The sequence below is a fragment of the Buteo buteo genome, chromosome 1 (assembly GCF_964188355.1).
Source record: "Buteo buteo chromosome 1, bButBut1.hap1.1, whole genome shotgun sequence".
NCBI classification, from domain to species: Eukaryota; Metazoa; Chordata; class Aves; order Accipitriformes; family Accipitridae; genus Buteo; species Buteo buteo.
Window position 1 is genome coordinate 7416509 of NC_134171.1, and position 20233 is coordinate 7436741.

A 20233-nucleotide genomic window follows, 5' to 3' on the forward strand; every position below is an offset into this window, starting at 1 on the left:
CCAAAACAAGGGGTTTTTCTGGCCTCTCACTACCAAACTGGAGAGGTGCCCACAACAGGGGACCGTCTCTGAGAGATTTCTCCCTCCCTTCCCCAAAGGTGGGCGACTGAACTGGACCAGCCACTGGGGCTCTGGGTAGGTGCTTTGCCACGAGACCTGTCCTCCTGACAGAGGCAGCCATGCAGCAGGGGCTGCCATCAGGATAGTAGGTGTGTGGAAAATGGTAGTGGTTTTTCCCTCTTTAAAATGCAGGAAATCCGGGAAGGTTATCAATTTACTGTCACAGGTTGGTTGTCGCTTCTTTTGGTGAGGAAAAAGAGCAAAACGAGGAGTTTTGATTTTCATTTCTTAGACTGAAAAAAAACCCAAGGCTTGCTAATTTCCCTTGATGAAAATTTTAGGGGAAAATTCCCTTACAGACCTACTTGCAGTGTAGGCTGTAGCTCTGGGTACGACAGAGCCACAGACTGCATAGGAGAAACCTCCTGCTTTTAAATTCCTAAAGAGTGCTGCCCCAAAGTCCTTCCCAAAAGAGCTACGATTCAGCTTCTGCTTTATAGAGTTCATTAAAAATTTTGGAGGAGACTGAAAGCATTTCATCAAAGAAAAGATATTTAATGATTATTACAGATAAAGAATGAAGCACTTTCAAGCTATAGTCAAGGCTCCAGGTCTCAGTGCTGGTTTGAGTCTAGACCTAATTAATACAGAGAAACATAATCAGCTCCTTTATAAATTCTGACGTGGTGCCTGTCCATTTGGTTTAAAAGCTTAAGTGTATTGTAAGTTTGTCATTGGGATGTAGTTAGGAGCCTTACACTAAATATCAGCTAAGGTCTGAACCACAACCTCATAGCAACCTTTTATTAAACTTTCTTCTTGGACTTCATATACCATATGGTTATAACACATCTTTCCTTCTTTCCCACCACCAGAGATGTTTTTACAAGACACGTTGTAAGTGAGTGCTCTGTAAAAATGAATTTAATAACAGTTACGTACTGGGCATTTCAAGTGACAACTCTAAAGTCTCAGAATTTTTAAATACAGGACACACCTCAGTGAGTAGCTTGATGAGATTTTGATTGATTTAGTCCACAGAGCATTGCTTTTTGTCTCTACTTTGTATCAGCTGTATGGATTCTCACATACTCACAGCTGTATTTTCATTCCCATACTGTAAACATAAGTGAACTTAAAGGGCAATGTCATTTCCTTGCTAGTGAAAACACAGGGTGAGAAGATAGAAAAAAGAAAGCAAGCAGTGCCTTTAAAACAATAATTGGGCTACAAATTTCAGCTTTCATGACCTTTTAGACTACTGAAGGGTCTGGAAAGACAAGTAGGAAGCCAAACCACAATATTCTGCTACCATAGCACTCTCTAGAAACTTCAAGTTTCATGTTTTTACATGTTAACCAAGTGCTGAGATGGGTCATGTTATAACCACCTTCAACTCCTTCTTACACTACTGCAGTTTGTCAAGCTGATTATCTGAATTTTTAACCACAGCTTTTTACTTGCAGTTGCACAATACTGTATCTACTCTACCAGTTGTACATAAGCTAGCTAAATTAAGGCATAAAGATATAGTCAACCAAGCTGCAATAACTAAAATGGAAATATACAATTAAGTCAAAAACTAGTAAGTTCCTTAGACAGTCATGTTACAGTTACTGAATAACGAAAACAAAAATAATTCTCCAACACAAAAACAGACTGAAGAATTTAGCGTAGGAATAACTTAAAATAAAATACATAGGCACAAATTCAGTGTTTACCAAGAAACCTGTAATTTGGTTTACTTTAGCATACTTCATAAAGACTATAATTTACATAAACAACTGTGGGAGACGTCTGATCTCAATTCTATAGCCTAATGTATACAGCTTATCTGGAAGTAAATAGTAATTCCAAATTGTTTGTCTGGGTCTCTCTTTTCCATGGTAATTGCTGCAACCATTGATCATAATCTTAAGGGTGGGCTCCAACATCACTTAAAACTTTGAATATTTAAAAAAAAAACCAGTTACAATTATATCTGAGAAAAAGCTAGGTGTTACACATACATAGGTTGAGTTCAAGACACTCTCACCAAATTAAGCACCACAGGGGATATAGTTGTTTCTCTGCCTACTATCTGAATCCTAGTCATTCTGAAATGCTGAACTGTTCATGGTAGTACCAAATAAGATTACTAAGCAAGCAGAGACATTTAAAATATTAGGAAACATTTTTAGATTTCTATTTTATTAACAATCCAGAGTTGAACTTAAATGGTGCCTTAGTCACTGAGTCCTACTTCGAGATTTAGGTTTATATCTGTAGAGAGAAAAAAAATGATAAAAGAAGGGATTCAAGGAGTAAAATGTAAGGGGATGCCAGAGGTTGTGATATAGATGGGGAAACCAGAGTTAGAGTAAGAATCAGAATAGAAGATGAGAGAAGCTTGAGAATCATATACAACCAATTTTCTCATAGATGCAGGGTTTCTTTGGATGTTAGGTATTACACGGTGTGCAATTTTTCAATCTGTGCATTTACTTTATAAGACTTAAACAAGCTTCTTAGATATGAAGAAATCTCTGAGAGATTTGATTTGCCAGATTCCAATGGAGATGAGGATTAGTGTTTGTACAATAGCCCACCACAAAATATTGCTGTTGGTTTCTTCACTTGTCTTCCGAAATTTTTCTTCACGCTCCTAAAGAAAAAAGGAAAAGCATAATTATTACCTTTTGGCATCTGTATGTTTCACGCTGCTACCCAGGAAACTAGGCAGGTATCCCTCTTCTGCATAGTAATGAACAAACACTTTTTTCATGTTGATAAAAATGAAAGTTTGTTCTTATCCATAAGGTGGGTACCTTTACAAATCAAACCTGAGAAGCAGACACACTGTCTCCTGAAGCAGAAAGGCTTCCCTTGCTGACAAAAGATATACTGTGCTAAATATGTTCCATTAGTACAGGCTTAAGCCTTTTTAGGTTTACAGTCACTTCCATATTGCAGTCAAGAACCTTTCTGCAGTCAATATTTTATTTTTTTTAGGTAATTAGTTGATATATTTCAAACACAGTCTGACTGCCTGTGTATGTATAGAAATGTGAAGACAACAGGTGTACACTTGCTTGAAGGAGGGCTTTATTTCTGACTGCATGAAGATATATAAATATACAGTCATTTCCTTACCCACTCCAATAAAGTTTATGCACACAGACCAGCATGGAAACAACAGCTGGCAACATCACCAGCAACAGTACCTGCCACCTGCTCAGCTGCTGTTACTGACTCTGACCAAGAAAATTATATTTGGAAATTCCTGCTTTAAAATACCACCTGTTGCTATGAGTTTGCAGTGATTAAATAGTTTTTATGTTACAGCTTAAAAATATTTTGCAAGGTAATGTAGGTTATTTTGGTTAAATACCAATAGATTTTTATGAGTTAGTTAAAAATAACACTGCAATTAAATAATAAACCTCATAATACTTTATAAATCAATAAGTCTATGTACAGTATTTTTAACATTTCCATCAGGGAACATACATACTCTTTCATAGTTTTGCTCTTTGGATATATGATGAATTTGCTCAATTAGATGTTCTAGTCTAAAGTTAACTTCATTCACTTTGTCTTTGGCTTGAACAACAGATTCATCCAAAAAATGTTCTCCAACTCTAATGTCCAAATGGATACGCTGCAAACAGAAAAAATATTCTCATTACTGTGTCTTCTGTGTTTTCAAAATTCCTAAGAAAAAAAGAAACAATGGGTAATTTCCCTTTCAGCTCATTACAGGGAAATGGTTTTAGTTGCTTATAGAAATCTTTCCTAAAATAAGAATCAGGTGAGATATTTAAAATGTTTCTTAATTTTATTTTTAAATTATTATACAAATTTACAATCTTAACTACTGTTAAGGCATTATTTTATGCTTGTATTGATTCAACTACCATGAAAATGTTTTCTGTTCTTTGTCGAAACTAGTTAAAAAAATGAGCACCATTAGGACTGCTCATTGTATTTCACTTTCCATCCTAATATTGCAGAAATTCTTCAGTAGGACTGCAAGAATTTTTTTATAGATGGACTTCTAGGTTTCCTCCACTAACAGTTAGGAATATAAGACTGGAAGGAGACCAGCTGAATCATTATTTGCAGTTTGTCATAGGTATTAAAGCAGAACTATCCATAAGGTTTCTTTTTTCTTTCTCCACACACGGTTTATCCAGTATGAAATACCTCCCAATATTCTATAAGCTATCGTACGATCTATAGCAAAAATTCCCCAAACCTGCCAAGCAATAGACACATAGAAAGAAAAGAGAAGAATGGAACTTGCAATATTATGCAACTTATTTTGGCATGAATTAAAAATTTTACTAAAACTAACAGGAGAAATTTCTCCTAGAAGCCAAATTGTACCTAAGACAAAATAAAAATTTTTAGCCAAACAGATAATCTGCGGAAATCCTACAGCTTGGTATTATCACAGTAGAAGTTTGATCTACTCAGACATCAATGCAAAATGAGGAGCACATCTTCTTTCAGCTCTCTTAGAGTTAGCTAACGAATACCCAGAAATCCATCTCACGGTCTTATGGTAGCTTTCATCCATTAATTTATTTAACTTTGGTTTGAAGCAGTTCAGATAACCACCACTGCATCTGGTTCTTCCAGAAAACCACTTAAAGATTTAACTTAGCTAAAGGCTGTGTTTCCTTTTGGTATCTTTATTCTTGCAGATATAGTTATAAAAAGCATTATTTTCCTTTTTTACTTCTATGTTCTTAAGCTAAACAAACCACCCTTTTTAGTATTTGTACTGTTAATGTTCTCCTTCCCTGCACCTGTTCACTTCTTTTAAACAGGATGACCAGAACTGTACATGGTGCATGCATCATGTAAAATGATATTAATACAGCTCCGTCTAAACCAGATAAAAATCTGCTGGTGTATCCTCAGAATCATATTCATGGTGTGTAGTTAACTATGACCAACCAATGTTTTATCCCCCTTAGCTGATGAGCTCCACAATTTTTATTATTAGAACCTAAGTGCTCTTATAATGTGTATGATTAAATTTCCACTCATTTTCATAAATCAGTCCATAAGAACACCTACTTATTCCAGTGTAATAGTCCCACTTCAGTACTGTTAACTCTTCTCAGTTCTGTGTCATGTACATGTTCCCAAAGCTTACATCTAGGATTAAATTTAGCCTACCTCACATAAGACATTTATGAGATGTTTATATCTAGCTGGTTACCTAATGCTTTTGCAGTCAACTGGGAAAAAAACCTCCCCTAGAGAGTAATTCTCACCTGTTCAACTATCTGAGAAGAGGCATATAGATTAAATTTTCAAAACAGTGTTTATGAAATTGTTTGCTGAAATAAATTAGAGCCATGATATCACCTCTGATGGCTTCTTTTTTTTTTTTCATAATCTGCATTAAGACCAACTTTATTGGTAGTAGACAATATCAAGTATGCTAATATGTTCTTAATTTTAATATCTTTCAAAAATTACGATGTTAAATTTTCTTTAGGAATTCAGTCTAAGTTAGTGAAGACATGGAATATCTTTATGACAAGTGTTTGTGTTGGTCAATCTTACATGTCTATCTTTCTGAACCAAATAGTTGTTCTTATTGATCAGAATCTTTCATATACAAAGCACTGTACAAACATTAAATCACTCTAGAGTTACTAGTCTTGCCTCTTTAATAATTGACTTAAACATCAGAACAGAGTCTTTTTATCTCTTCATCTTCATAATTCTAGGTTTGCCTTCTTTAATTACTAGGAAATATTGAATTATCTGCTGGAAATTAGACCAACTTCTAATCTAGTTTGTAATCTCTTCAGTTTGTAAACAATTGATACTATTACTGCAAAGAATATTTAATACACCTACCAGTTGACTTCCTGCAAATGCCACAAATCTTGTGGAGTTAGACTGTAAACAGATAACATGCTCCCCAGATAGATAGGATGTGAAAGAAAATGTTCCTTGTGGCCCATACAGTTTTGACAATAATACCTGTAATTTAGATATTATACATGTTGGGTATGTACATTATAAACATCAGTAAAACAATCAAAAACAGTACTGTGAATTGGATGTAAAAAGTAATCAATTAACCTCCTGACATCATTAAATTTATCTGAATTTCAGAATAGATTTAGAGGAAAATAAACAATTTTAGCTCACAGTGAACATTGAAATGTTATAGATTTCTGCAGTGTACAAAACCCAATGCTCTTTAAAGAATTTAAAGTTTGAAAACTTTAGGCACAGAAATAAATTATTCATTGCTGAAAAAGCTTAGGACCTCATGATAACACAGGCAGTTGGTATGCATGACGGCTATATGCACCTTCAAGGTAATCTTGAATTTTCCGGTTTAGTTTATCATCAGCCTTCCTTTCTGCTGCTATGGTACATTCTGTACCATTTTACTTCATTAGTGAATTTTCATATTTTTAGAATTTAACCTGTTTTCTCAGTTGTCACTTACTATTCTTAGTGACACAGTTTCCCAAATCTGGTAGTAATGCAAAAATTGTCCACACACATCATTATCAAACATTGCCATTTCTTTTTACTTTGATAGAAATCACAAGGTGCTTATACCTTTCAGCATCAAAATAATGAAGATGTAGATTTACTTTTAGATTAAGACTGTACATTTACTTTTTCCCCAAAAGTGTCTATTATTTTTAGATATTGCTGCATGCCAGTGCCAAAAGTCACCTCATAAATCCTTCGGAAACATTTGTAAAGCATATTTACCTCAGCAGCAGGAGTTGTGACAGTCACAAACATTCCCAAACCAGGAGCAGACTCCAGAAAGTCTTGCTTGTGTATATCCCAGCGTTGTACTTTGTAATTCCCTAAATAAAAACATAGATAAAAATCTGTTAAACAACATGTAGCTTAATATTAAACTTCTTTATTGCTTTTTCAGCAAAAATATAAAGATAAATGATTAACAATAAAACAATGTATATATTTCATGTGTTTCTGATTAAAATTTCTCAGGGGGCATTTTATAATGGTGTGAAATCCAATAAATTTTTACCACACTAGAAAATGTTCTAGAATACTACAAAAATGGTTGATTAACAAGTAATACTTTCTGATTACTTCTAATGCTTTGGCAAGATTAGCATACAGAAGGCATGCTGAGACCTCCAAAAGCATAAGTGTGCTGTATTCAAATTACATTTTTAGGATTGTCTTTCATATTTATCACATTATTTATAAAAAGATGATTATATATTATTTTTATTATCCCCTTTCAATCTTACATTTACAGTCTTGTAGATGAATTTATGTGCTTGTGATATCCCAGGTAAAATGGAACTTTAGTACATCTTGAATTGCTTCTTTCCAGACCAGCATTAATCAAAAAAGTAACTCTCCCATTTATATGGGGAAAACCATGTTACAGAAATTCTAGTATGAATGAGTAAATCAGTCAGAATGTACAGAAGCACACATTGAAGCAGCAATTCATCACTACTGTAGAATTAGAAGACATTCTTTTACTTCATATAGTCAGTCAAGCACTCCGGAAACCTGCATTTCTTTGTGTGATGGATACACACAATGTGTGAGGACATTATGACTAACCCCTGCTGCAGGGAGTTATTGTCAGTGTGCCCTCTTTCTTATCGCCATGGTTTTAGCATATTCATCAATCACAGATTTTCCTGCTACATAACAAGCTGTCTTTATTATTGCATAGGTTAGACATCATGTAGCATTGACAGGTACCTACCAATTACCAACGTGTCGCTGGGAACATCTTCGATTATGCATTTCTCTTCTCTTTCTCCACTATGAAAATACAAAGCAAGTGAAAAAGAAATGCAAAAGTTCATAAGAAATCCTGTTAATTGGCTTTTCATGGTTTTTATGTATCCCAGTTGTATTGCTTTTGAAGATAACTGTTTACAAATGTATGTAGTCCTGTGGTCATTCCTTGTTTGCTTCTTATCAGTGTATTTTTGAGAGAGAAAAAAAACTGTGAGAAAAGGCAGCTGGTGGTTACACATTTATAAATAACTACAGCATGTTCTGCAGAATGAGATAACATGAAAAAGATAACTTGTAAAGTCTTTCTTCTTTCCCAGCATCTAGATTAAAATTTTATTTTACACACATAGAAGAACATGAAACTGGAAAGGACCTCTCAGGTACTTGAGATCAGTTCCCTAGATTACTATAAGCAACCACATTGGCTCTCTCTTTCCATAAACTGCTCAGTTTTCAGCTTAAATGAATTTGTTAACTTATATTTCCCATTTATTCTGGGTGATTATTCCAGACCTTCACTCCTCTTTTATTAAGAAATCTTGTAATTTCCAACCTAAATCACTGCACATACGTATACACGTGCACAAAACCCACAGGGTCTCCATAAAAGGGCTGAAAGAAATATGAAGAAAGTCAAAAGAACTTGAACAAAGAAGAATCTGAAACACTAGTGAATATGATACCGCAGGAAAAAAAAATAACAAAATTAACATTTTCTGAATAAGATTTTTTTACATGAGAATGTATTTTCCTTAGATATTGCCTAATAAATTCTCTCAAGTTATAGTGTAAATCAAACAATGATTGAGGTTTTTATTTTTACCCTTTGTACTAATATAGATCAATCTATATGTCTGATGATTAACTCATTTACCACTCAAGTGTTCCTTGTCCTGTAAACTGAGATCACTGTGTCTGAAAGGTTAGCCTGAATGTGAGAGGATATGTGGTCATTTTCTAGCAGGGAAGACCCACTTATGGGATCATTTCCAGTAGGGAGGACTCATTTTCGATCTCCTTTTCCCCTTCAGAAGCTCACTACACTCCTGTTGAAGGCTCTATAGTTTGATCACTGACTCTGTCCAACCCTGCCATGTTCCTCAGCAGCACCTAGCATTCGCAGATGTAATTGTTCACTGATGTCCTTGAATGTGTCTTTGATGAACCTCACAGTTCACTTCAGAGGTCTGTCAGCTTGACTTCAGGATATGGGATATAAGCTACCTCTACTGCACACACACTTGCCATATATGTTGTACACAGTGCCATAGACAGGGAAAACACCATTTCCTTGCTGGAATTTTACCAGCATTTATTTTGCTTGAAAAGGTGGAAATTGGATTTTATTTTGTGTTTTGCTTTTATATAGCTGTCAAATGCTCAGCTGCATACGTTGCATCCTTAACACTATGCACACACCAAAGGATCATGACTAGCCCTTTTCTCATATTGTCCAACACCTCCTCTGAATTTTTCTTTCAGTTACCTCATAAAATGTTCCATTTCCATTTACTGTTATTTGGTTATACCTATACCAGTAAATAAAACTATGTTGGTCTTCCTATCCATTTCTGAGCAGCCCTTCTGGCAATCTGCTTTGGCAGGAGATGCATTCTGCTAGCGCTAGTAGCCGCAGAATTGGCTCCATCATAGCACAAGAACAGGTATTTTCCTAGTGTCAGGGAATAAGGGTGGACAGCAACTCATCTTCAATATCTGTAACCTAATACCTAAAATTTAAGGATGGTAACTCTTACTGGATGATTTCACATCTGCAAAAGAAGGACTGATACATGTTTATTGCCCTTCACTGCACCTGCTATCTATGAAGTTGCCTCAATAAAAAAAGTCTTTGTCTAACATTGGCACAGGCTTACAACCGTCATCAGTTCAGTCCATTTCACAGCATGAAGTATCTTCACAGACATTCTAGCACAAGTAATAGTTCACCTCCTAGCAAAATACAACATCTCTGTATGGATAAAGAGATTGTCAGATGAGGAGACTTGATTCCTTAAACATTACTTCTTTTTCTTTGACTCCACATGGTTAAGGATAGAGGGATACAAATTGCATCTCATGGCCATTGAATCCTTAGAAATCTCAAGGGTGATATTAGGACTCCATTACTACTTCAGCATTTATACATCAGAAATAATTTTAGATTATACAGGATCTCATCACATAATTGGACTCTTACCCCTCCACCACAGGGAGATCTTGACTGACATGCACCTGCATAAATTCTCATGCCATACTATACCTGTAAGAAGTATACACTTGTCTGCAGATTGTGAGCTACTTAAGCAATCACCCTTTTATCTTTTAATTGACTACTTGAGGCTTCCAAAATTCCATGTTCCAATGATAGAACACAACATGTACAAGGGGACACCACTTTATCCTTCACTCTGCCCAAACCAGTTGGGACAGACAAATTACTTATGTACTTCTGGCTAGCAAATGCTACCATAGTAGGGCTGCTGGACTTCAAACAAACAAAAATAAGTCAGCCTGCAGGTGATCAGGTTGTCATGCGGCATGTTGAGAGCTTTTTTGTCTCAGGCATTCACAGTACCTGTAAATTATCATGGACATGACTTCTGCATACTACATCCCATTAAACAGGATTCATCTGACTTCAGAATTGCTGTATCATATTAGACTTTTTTTCTGAACACGTTAAATATTGTCATGGAACAGTCTGAGTTACTGTATTATGTTGGATCACTCATGACAGATCCGATATTCCCAATGTTCTTCAATTACCCGGGAATATCATGAAATGGACTTTTTTGCCTTCAATACCATCAAGTACTCTCAGATCGTTTGTTTGCATTCCAGTTATATCCTGCTGGGGACAGTGCTCGTTCAGTGGTCAGAAAGGCTGGCATACGCTTTCCCTCCCTTCCTAGAAGTTAGGCACACATTCGTTTCCATGACCATGCTTAACTCAGTCAGTGTGGCGAGGGTATTAGAACTATTTTCAATGAATCCAACACTGTCCCTCCACAAAATGAGCTTTAACAGCAGACCCTGTGCCGTTTAAGTAATTGCCTACAACATTTCATAGCAGGCTTGGTGGATGAGATTTGGTCAGTTAGAGTTGGCCCACTTATGCACTATGCTTACATAGTATAGAGTTGGCCCTCTGATACAGCTTCTCCCCAATTGTGGGGATGCATATTTACTTAGCAAAATGGAACAGGGCCTCAAACTGTGGTTAGTAAGTTTGTTTCACAAACCAACCCTGGGCATCCATCCCAGTCATTTTGGAGTATTTGGTAGAACAAAATGTCTGCCCTCTCCTGTAGTCCACCTAAGGCTCACACAGCCAACATTTATGGTATGGTACCAGGGAGAGCTTTTCAGTTGAGTTCAGTTCATAGATCACATCAGTCCTTCCTGCAGCCTGACTTATCTACAAAAGTACCCTCGTTTTTTCCCGGTCATTAACCACCAAGGTGCTGTATTGGTTGTCTGCAAAGAAGCCACAGCCCATAGAAAAGCATAAATATAGATACAGCTTCAGCTGGCATTCCTACCTACCAGGAGATAATAGGAAGAGCTGCCATGTGTTCACAGCTAACTGTCCTTAAATTCCTTAAGGTAATGGACAAGTTGTTCTCAGTAATGAGGTTCCCTCTTCCACTATAGGAATTGAATTTGGTGTTCCTGATTTTTGTAGGACCACAGTTCCAGTCTGAGGTGACTTTTTTGCTGCTACACTTACCTTTAACTGTGGCTTCCATTCTGCAAGAATATCTGCCAAGGCATCAAAGCTGATTCTTCCTACAAAATATTCTTGCTAAAAAAATTGTCTTTACAAATCCATTTCAAGTTTCCTCCTAATGTGTTTTCTGAGATTAGTTTAACCCAGAAATTAATTTACCTGTTTCCTTCCCTAAATCTCATGTATTTAGGACCACAGCATCTTGGCTGCCAGCCATCTGTAACACTGGATGTAAGAGAAAGGGAAGGAAGAGCTCCTCTGTGTTTCTTCGCTGTCCTAAAGTTTTTAATAAAGACAAATCCAAAACTGTGCTGAAAGTAAAAGCTACAAAGACCTAGCCATATCCACACAGGGACCACGTACCTAGTAATCAGTTTAATAAAGATATATTATGAGAAATGTGCTCCATCATTAGAATGTGCTTCACTGGAACTCACTGTATCCACAGTCTTGCCAAGAAATGTCTCCATCCCTGGTGCTTGCAAAGTGAATGCCTGGAACTATATTTATGGCCAAACATTATACAGCCACAGGGGCATCCTTAAAGAATGCCATATTTACCAAAGTCTCCTGAAGTCACTGCTTGCCAGAAAAAACATATCCAGGTAACTGGATAGGAAACTTCTACTTGAAGTTTCTGCAGTGAATATTCATGTATGTAAACACTCTAAAATAGAAAAGGTATTTATCACTAACTGGAGTTTCCTGAAGCGTGTTGGCCTTTTACATATTCACTTCCCTTTCTACTCCACCTCTCCCTCTCATCCCTTCTCCTTCGGTGTCCTTTGGGAAACTTCTGGCTTCAGGAGTTTGAGTAAACACTGGGACTGCTCCACTACCAAATCATATCTTGCAGGACTGAAATCTTAGATTCTGGTCATGTATACAATTACAGATGCAGATAGATAGTCTTCTACTGGACCTAGTCCTTTAGTTGTTCTGAACATGTGGGGAAGCAAAACTCTAGTGTTTAGAGAACTTCCAGGAAGGTTCCTCCAAGGATAGCTTGTGGTTTGTGGGTTTGTTTTCCCTAAGTCATAATTTAGACTTGCATCTGATTTCTGCCCAAGACCATTATTGAGTTTAGTTTATCACTCATTGATCAATAAATTTGAAATTAGTTCCTGTCCTCAGAGAATACTTAAATATGTACTTCAATATATGCTTATGTTTTCTGAGATGGTGATAACTGTGTAACTATATAGTACACAGGTTTAACAGAAAAGCAAACACAGAATGAGCAAAAAGTAATATAAAAAGAAGAAAGAAAAAAATTGAAAAGGTGGAGAAATTAACTAAACACAAAATATGAAAATTATAGTACAATAACACTATTTCTATTACTGAATGGAAACAGGGGAACTGAAAAAATAGGTATAATAAAAAGAGTAAGTGAAGCAATTTTGAAAAACAGGCAACAGTGGGAATCTGAAGAATGCAAGATGTAGAAATTCCTATACTTAGCTCTAACAACTGTGCATTTATCAGCATTTGCAGGACCAACTTAGTCTAGTCTGATAAAGTTTCAAATTTCTTTGGGTCTTTGGAAGATTTATCTCCTGGAAAAAAATTTAGAGAATCTTTTAAATGTTTCAGCCCTACAGAGAATACAGTGTGCTCCTTAAAGTACATAATAAATTTTCTGATATTTGGCATATTCCAAAAAGAACCTACTCATATCAACTCTCCTGTTCAGTATCTGTGCTGTGTATTTGTAAAATTGCAGTGTGCTGTAAAAGTTTTGTGGGCTGACTGTAAACATATTCTATTGAACAGTGTTATTCCAAAATTCTTTTCCTAGTTGGTAGCCACAACTCTTTATAAGCCATATGTTACATTCATTTTATAACAGTTATTTGAGCATTAAAACTTGCAGTCAGGAACAGTCTCTGACATACTGTGTTTTGTTATATCTGTGTATACCTCAATTTTAGATAATATTAAAATATTGGTAAGTTTTCTCCATAAAAATGTTAGGATGACACAAATAGCAGCAAGCACATTTAAAGAAATATGGACACATTTACTGCGTATATAAAGACAATGATATAATTTATGTTACGGTCAGCGTTGTTAACTTTGAGATAGTTCTCTCATGAGGGACACATACCAGCAATCAGTCAGTTTTTAAACCTCAGCTAACACTTTTAATTAAGTTCAGAGGTTTTCTACTATTATCCATGCTTCTGATTATTTCTAATAATTTTGTTGGCTGAGTGTCCTCATGACAGATATTCTCCTCACTTTTGAGAAAAGAAAAAGACATTTTTATGTATTCATAAGTCTCAAGACAAGTTTACTCAGTTATACTATTGTCTTAACCACACTGCAAACATCTGGTCACTCCGATTTATGTAAGTAGTTTCTGAAGAAATGTATGTTAAACATGTTTAGAAAGACAACAAAAATGCCAATAAATTATAAAAACATAATTTAGAGAAAAAATTAATTTCTAGGTATAAATAGCTGTAGATAAACAAATTACAGTATTTAAGAACGTTATTAGTTTAGGTTCTGTCACTGAAAGATTTTTACATTGGTGAAGTATAATCTTTCCAAATGTCTTCTTTTCTGCCACTAGAGGGTACTCCAAGAACTTACAGTATATTTATAGCAAGGCTTTATTTGGTGGGTTTTGGTCTGTAAATGATCAAGTACTGTTGTCATACTAAACCTTAGGAATTTAACCCCCCAAAATCTTGATATTAAACAGCAACTTTCAAAACCAGACTAATATACCTTTTCAGCAAAATAGTGCAGCATACCCAAATTATAAAGAACATTGACTGACATGTAGTTTAGATTTAGTTAAACTTATCCTATTTTTAAATTATCTAAATTATTATCTTTTCTTTATTTCAGACACAATTCTCTGGTTCACATCCTGTTTCTTCATCCAGATTTGGACAAGGCATTCCATTATTGGCAGGCTGAAGAACTACGAAACGGGTTCTGATCTTGGTCCCTGTTTTTCTGCAAAGACCTCTACAGAGACCCCAGGAAGACCATTGTGAAACCTCACAGTCCAGTGGTGTTTCTGCAATATACACAATAAAAAGGTAACTTTATATAAATTAGTGCTTAAGGCAAATAGTTGGCAAAGCATTAAGGAATGATGATCAAATAGTGTCCTTTCTTATACAAAAATACATGTGATATTACTAAAATCAATACATTGTCTCATAAATAAAAATGACTGTTTTCAGCTCCTAAGCTCATCAACACTGGTATGACTATTATTACTATTCTTATTACAGTCTAGAGACTAAGGTATTATATCAGTAGTGCAGCATATTATCTATTAAATTGAAAATACAGAATTCCTATCAAAGAAAACTATGCTTAAAATAATTGCATTCAAATTATTGCATTGAAAAACATTTGCTGTCAATTTTTGCTATAAATTGATAAATACATTTATCAAAGTATAAATTATGCATTATTAGCTGTTTAATGAGCTTTATTTTAGTGACTGTGAGGTGTCTTCAGCACAGAGTTAGAGGCTTGCAATCTTCAGACATTCTGGAGAAGCTCTTGGAACATGGCAGCTCTTCCAGCTCTTCATTGGGGATTTAGCTTATTGCTGTCTCTCAAATAGTATTTAGGATGTCAGTCTTCTTATTCTTAACCCTTCCTCTTTCACTTTGTAAAAAATCACTCAAAAAGTGTGAAGAGAAAATCTCAGCGGACACTGTCCAACTGCTATCTTTCCCTTAGAGCAAATATTATGTTAATTACGTATTTGTTAATTTGGAGATTTGAAAATTACCCTTAAGACTGACCTGAGTCAGTAGTTTGCATGTCTTCCTACCTAAACAAGGTTATTAGCTAATATTTTTAAGAAAAGAAAAATGAGAGAGAACATTATTTTTGTTGTCAGGACGTATGTTTCTATCACAAATATGTCCAAATCAATTGAATTATATCAATTCTTATTGCACATAACTATCAAGCCCTCTGACCCTGCAAGAGACAAGAATAATAGTACTTTTGTTCCATCATCATGTACAAACTTACCAACGAATATTTACTTCAAAGTTGCAAAGATTTTGGGAACTCTGATTCTGATCGAGTGTTGATAAACAATAAAATTCACTGATTTATGCTGATAGTAAGGCTTGAGTAGCCCTTATCATGGATATAACCCAAACCTTTGAACCATAGCTCAAATACATGATCCCTTCCTCATTCTTTCAGGGATTCTCTTTTATGTCAATGGGCTTGTTTGATTTCCCATGTGTGAGTCTGGAAACTATTCCTATGCAGATAGGAGAATATTCTGCCTAATCACCTATTTCATCCACATTGCCTGCCAGATTTCCACATATTTTTTGAGTGAATGGAAATAACAGAATTGAGCATATCAAAGTACTAATCACTTACCTGAGACAGAGTCTATTATTTCATTGCTTTTAGCTGGCAGATTAAAATAAGGTGCAGAAAGACCCAGCTGGTTTTTCTTTAATTTCACCATTGTTACTTGAGCAATAGGTGGCAAAATTTTGAGTTTGGGATAATAAAATGAGTTTGCTGGGTGACTTGGAGAGGAACAAGTGATCTGTGAAATAAAAAGGGGAACCTTAAAGGAACTACCTCATATTAGTAAGAAGATAACTGTAAAATCATGTTTACACATCATGCTAATACTTTTTGGCAAGTAAAATGCATATAACCAGTTTCTATGAACCTCAGTTCACACAACTACTGCTGGTAATCCCAGAATTTTTATGCATAATGCTTTAAGAATGGGCACAATGAATTGTGCCAACCTTTGGATAGAGGACTGCGGTGAGAGGTACTGAAAACACAGTAATGTATGGAGTGGTTTGATGGGAAGAAGTGGATGTTATTACAAGGAAGAAAACAAGAGTATCAATAATAGTATTAGGTATGCTATAGCAGCTGTCGTGCATATAGAAGGCCAAATGTATTGTTTTCCAGCTTCTCTGTTCCTTTTCTCATTACTCATTAGCACAGCATTTGGCTCTAGAAAAACTGACCTTAAAGAAAGGATTAACTGAATTTTTATAATATTCAAAATATTTGAATCAAAATCCTTTGTTCCCCACCACCCTTAAATGACAAAAACAAAGTGTGAGGCATATAGAGCATCAAGCGAGAAAGAGATTTAAAGTGGGGTCACCGCAGTAGTGATGAAGTTCTCCTCTGCTTTCCCTTAGCTCCTTTCCCTCAACTGTAAGTTTCAAGTTTCACCAGTGCTTTTAACTGAAAACTTCTCCCCACATCCGTATTCACTACAAAGAATTTTCCTGTTTAGATACACATTTAGTAATGCCAGGACTTTTGTGAACATTTTTATTTTTCTGGTGTTTTAAGAATTGTTAAAAATCATCTAAAAATACTCAGCTTTTAAAGAAAATACTTTAAATGTAGAGCCAAATTTTCATGAACCATCTGCATTTACCTCATAAATTTGAAAGATACAGAAAATAAACGAAAGTAGTAGGGTTATCAGCTATGTAATAAATTCATATAGAGAGAGCATCAGCACTGTCAAATGCTGAAATCGGTTTCACAAGAGTCTATTGTGTAGTCATTCGATAGTTATCTTTTAAAGGGAGGACTCAAAACATATAGGTCTGAAGTGCTAAACTACATATATACACCTACCTCTGTAACTGTGTCCTGTGGAATAGTGGCAAAGTTTGGGGAGGAAAATGTGAAACCACTGTCAGTTCCAGCATCATAAGGAAATAGATCTACTGATACTTCTTCCATCCAGTGATCTCCTTCACAGAGATTTAGGCTGTCAATACCCACAAACCAGTCAGGGCTTGGAACAATTCGTACAACAAATGAAACCTAAAGAAACAAAATGACCCATCAGGATTGCGTCGCTTATTTGGAAATGCTCCAGTCCTGCTTATAGTAATTTTAACTTAAAATTTTTGAAATAAATGTCATTATGCTCTTCTACTTTATAGAACCTGTACAGTGCTCCCTGCAATGTGACATGCTTTTTAGTAACTCTTGCATTATACTGTTCCTACAAGTGAGAACTCAAATATTTAAATTTGGGTGCTAGTGACATAAAATAAACTTTTAAAATTAATATGTACATTTACTTACTAAGGGATGTCTTGAATGTGCTTCTAATTCAGTGAAGGTTTGTCCTGTACCACTGGAAATGGCAGGAGCAGAGAAGATTCCATGTACACTCTGAATTTTCTCTCCAGCTTCTTCTATTTCTTTCATTAATACCCATGCTTCACCCTTTTCAGCAAAATCACGTACACCATTGCTGGCATATTCATTTTTTTTCCACATGCTGTAGTCAGAACTATGAGTAACACCTATTTGAGTGAATATATGGCATGACATAAAAGTCTGATTTAGATTGTCCCTATTTCTTCAGTTTCTCTGTTTTATATCTGAGGTTAAAAAATATGTGTATAAAAATGAGTGAACACGAAAACATTTGGCTTATCACTGTTTATTTCAGCTGCAGCCAATTGAAAACAGAAGTCAATTGAAAACAGTTGTGGATTTTTGAAAGCATTGTGGATACTTCAATTTCTGCATCTTACTCTTAATAACTTCAGCTATTTTTTTCCGTTTCCATTAGTTATCTTAAAATTGACTATTTAGAAGAAAAAAGATCACAGTGGTCAAGGCATTTATCTGTTTTTAAAACTGTACATACTTCACTTACCTAGCATTGATGACCACTGTGCTGGGGGCCTATAAAGTGGATACTGCTTAGGGAAAGCAGTCTGACTCCATTTCCCTGTGAAGATTATGCTGTACTTTGCAAGTTCCTCTGCTGTGCAAATAGAATCATCACCCACAGGCAAGCTGCTGGCATAACCTAGTATTGTTACAAGTAATGTCCAGATAACTTTACAGGAGCAGTAGACAAACATCAGGTTTTCCATTCCCTTCCACACAAAAAGAAAAAAATGTTAGCCATATTAGTCACTCTAAACTCAAAATTGAATAACAGTTACCTAATAAAATGTAACGTACCGTAAGTTATAACCAAAAAGAAAGCATATATCTGAAACACTAAGAATTGTTATGCTTCTAAAAACATTATTATAATGCTTTCAGATTTGATATATACCATGCTATATACTACAAATCTGTAACGTTACCTGGGACAAGTGTTTCTAATGAAAACAAAAAAATCTTAACCTTGTCCATAGTACTACCTCTGAGAAAAATCTGTTTCTGATTTTCTTTTGAAATCTTATTAGAGCCACATCTTGAATTAATTAGAGTAGCAACTGTTTCTGTGGAAAACATTAGTGGTATATTTATTCTTCTAAAGATTAAATTGCAGGTTACTTTGCCAAAAGAAATGATTTATTTTAAATTTGTGTTCTACAAAGGCTGGTTTATGGCATAACATTTTAAGTCAAATACATTTCATATTTATATAAATTACTTTGCTGTCATAACATGGGCACTAAAAAATACATTGTAATTGCTTCAGATTGTTTAAGCTACACAGTTGTTAAAAAATAATATTTTTTTAAAAGTTGCTGTCATAGGTTGTGTAATTTTTTAAAAAAAATTAATATGGTAATTGCATCAGACTGTTGAACTCCAGCAATTGTTTAAAATAACAGCCTTAAAAACTTATTTTTAAATGCTTTTGTCCTTTGAGAAAACTACACAAATATAAGTAAAACATTAATAATATATTAATTTGTAAAAAGAGCTGTGAATACTCACTAAATATTTCCTCTGGAGCACTGGTAGGGGGAGAGCACCTGCTTTTGCTGGCAGCTGAGTTGGTCTGCAAGAGAAGACAGTAGGAGTCTTGCTATTTATGCCTGAAGAGGGTCCCTTTGGTCCAAGAATTATTGTAATCTTTAGACTTTCCAGGTTTGCAAAAAGCATGCCATCTTCTTGTTTGCAATCTTTTTGGATGAACTATCAGAGGTTTCCTGTCTGTCAACTGGTTCAGGTTCCTATCAGAAAACTGTGATGCCGAATAGACGAAATGCTTTAAAAAAAACCCTTGGATTCTTAGTAACAGTTCGAGTTTTCTGGTGCCTTTACAGTTCTCTGCTCTTATTAATGCCTCCAAGCTATACAAATGAACTGATTCCAACACTGAAATAGTTCTAGTGAATACACTTTAAATGAGAAGCATGTTTTCTTGTAAGTTTTATTGTCTGACAGATGCTCCTTCCAAACATTTACAGAGAGCTTGCTCACTCTCACACACCATATGTATGTGTTCAAATAAAAGGGGTGAGGCAGCTAAAAAAGTCAAGAGGAAAAAAAGTTACATTTCATAATTGCACACACTCACACAGACTGTGTCTCCTGCAAATACGAATTAATTTAAAGTAGTACAGTGTATATTTTTGTGTTCTACAGTACCGTATGCTGGATGATGAAAGGGCTCTGTAACATTGTGGTTTCTTTGGAAAGAGTGGTTTTGGGAAGCTCTGAGATTTTTCTTTGCTGTCTTCAGAGTAAAAACCCCAAATAAAAATCTTACTACAGTTAAATCATACATCCTCTGTAGCACAGTACATATACTTACATCATTAAAATTATTTAAATTGTCTATGAAAAATTATGCATAATACAGTGACCTAATTAGGAAATAATGTTTAATATTGATTTTAAATTATTTCTCCACCACCTTTCAAATAAGGGAAAACAAGGGCTTTGTGCCATGCCTATAAGTTT

At 35.2% G+C, this 20233-nt stretch overlaps 2 protein-coding genes across 2 annotated transcripts; both read right to left on the reverse strand.

The window, feature by feature from the left end:
* Positions 1-681: 681 nt before the first annotated feature.
* LOC142043601 (transmembrane emp24 domain-containing protein 11-like) lies at positions 682-13428 on the reverse strand. Its single transcript, XM_075054983.1, has 5 exons — positions 7793-13428; positions 6802-6902; positions 5923-6048; positions 3554-3700; positions 682-2704 (listed from the first exon to the last, which is right to left on the reverse strand). The coding sequence occupies exons 1-5, from the start codon at positions 8067-8069 to the stop codon at positions 2555-2557; spliced, it is 801 nt and encodes a 266-aa protein (XP_074911084.1). The 5' UTR covers positions 8070-13428; the 3' UTR covers positions 682-2554.
* A 738-nt stretch (positions 13429-14166) lies between these two features.
* On the reverse strand, positions 14167-19648 carry SPON2 (spondin 2). Its single transcript, XM_075054856.1, has 6 exons — positions 19262-19648; positions 18237-18462; positions 17654-17877; positions 17195-17386; positions 15947-16121; positions 14167-14600 (listed from the first exon to the last, which is right to left on the reverse strand). Exons 1-6 carry the CDS (start codon positions 19427-19429, stop codon positions 14422-14424), a joined length of 1164 nt encoding a protein of 387 aa, XP_074910957.1. The 5' UTR covers positions 19430-19648; the 3' UTR covers positions 14167-14421.
* Between the last annotated feature and the right edge of the window lie 585 nt (positions 19649-20233).

Coding starts and splice junctions, on each gene's coding strand:
- LOC142043601 (XM_075054983.1), bottom strand. CDS start 8,069: ATGTGTAACCACCAGCTGCCTTTTCTCACAGTTTTTTTTCTCTCTCAA. Junction 6,903..7,792: donor CAGCGACACGTTGGTAATTG/GTAGGTACCTGT, acceptor GTTTTTATTTAG/GGAATTACAAAGTACAACGC. Junction 6,049..6,801: donor TCACAACTCCTGCTGCTGAG/GTAAATATGCTT, acceptor TCTAAATTACAG/GTATTATTGTCAAAACTGTA.
- SPON2 (XM_075054856.1), bottom strand. CDS start 19,429: ATGCTTTTTGCAAACCTGGAAAGTCTAAAGATTACAATAATTCTTGGA. Junction 18,463..19,261: donor TGCTCCAGAGGAAATATTTA/GTGAGTATTCAC, acceptor TTTGTGTGGAAG/GGAATGGAAAACCTGATGTT. Junction 17,878..18,236: donor ACAGTGGTCATCAATGCTAG/GTAAGTGAAGTA, acceptor TCACTCAAATAG/GTGTTACTCATAGTTCTGAC.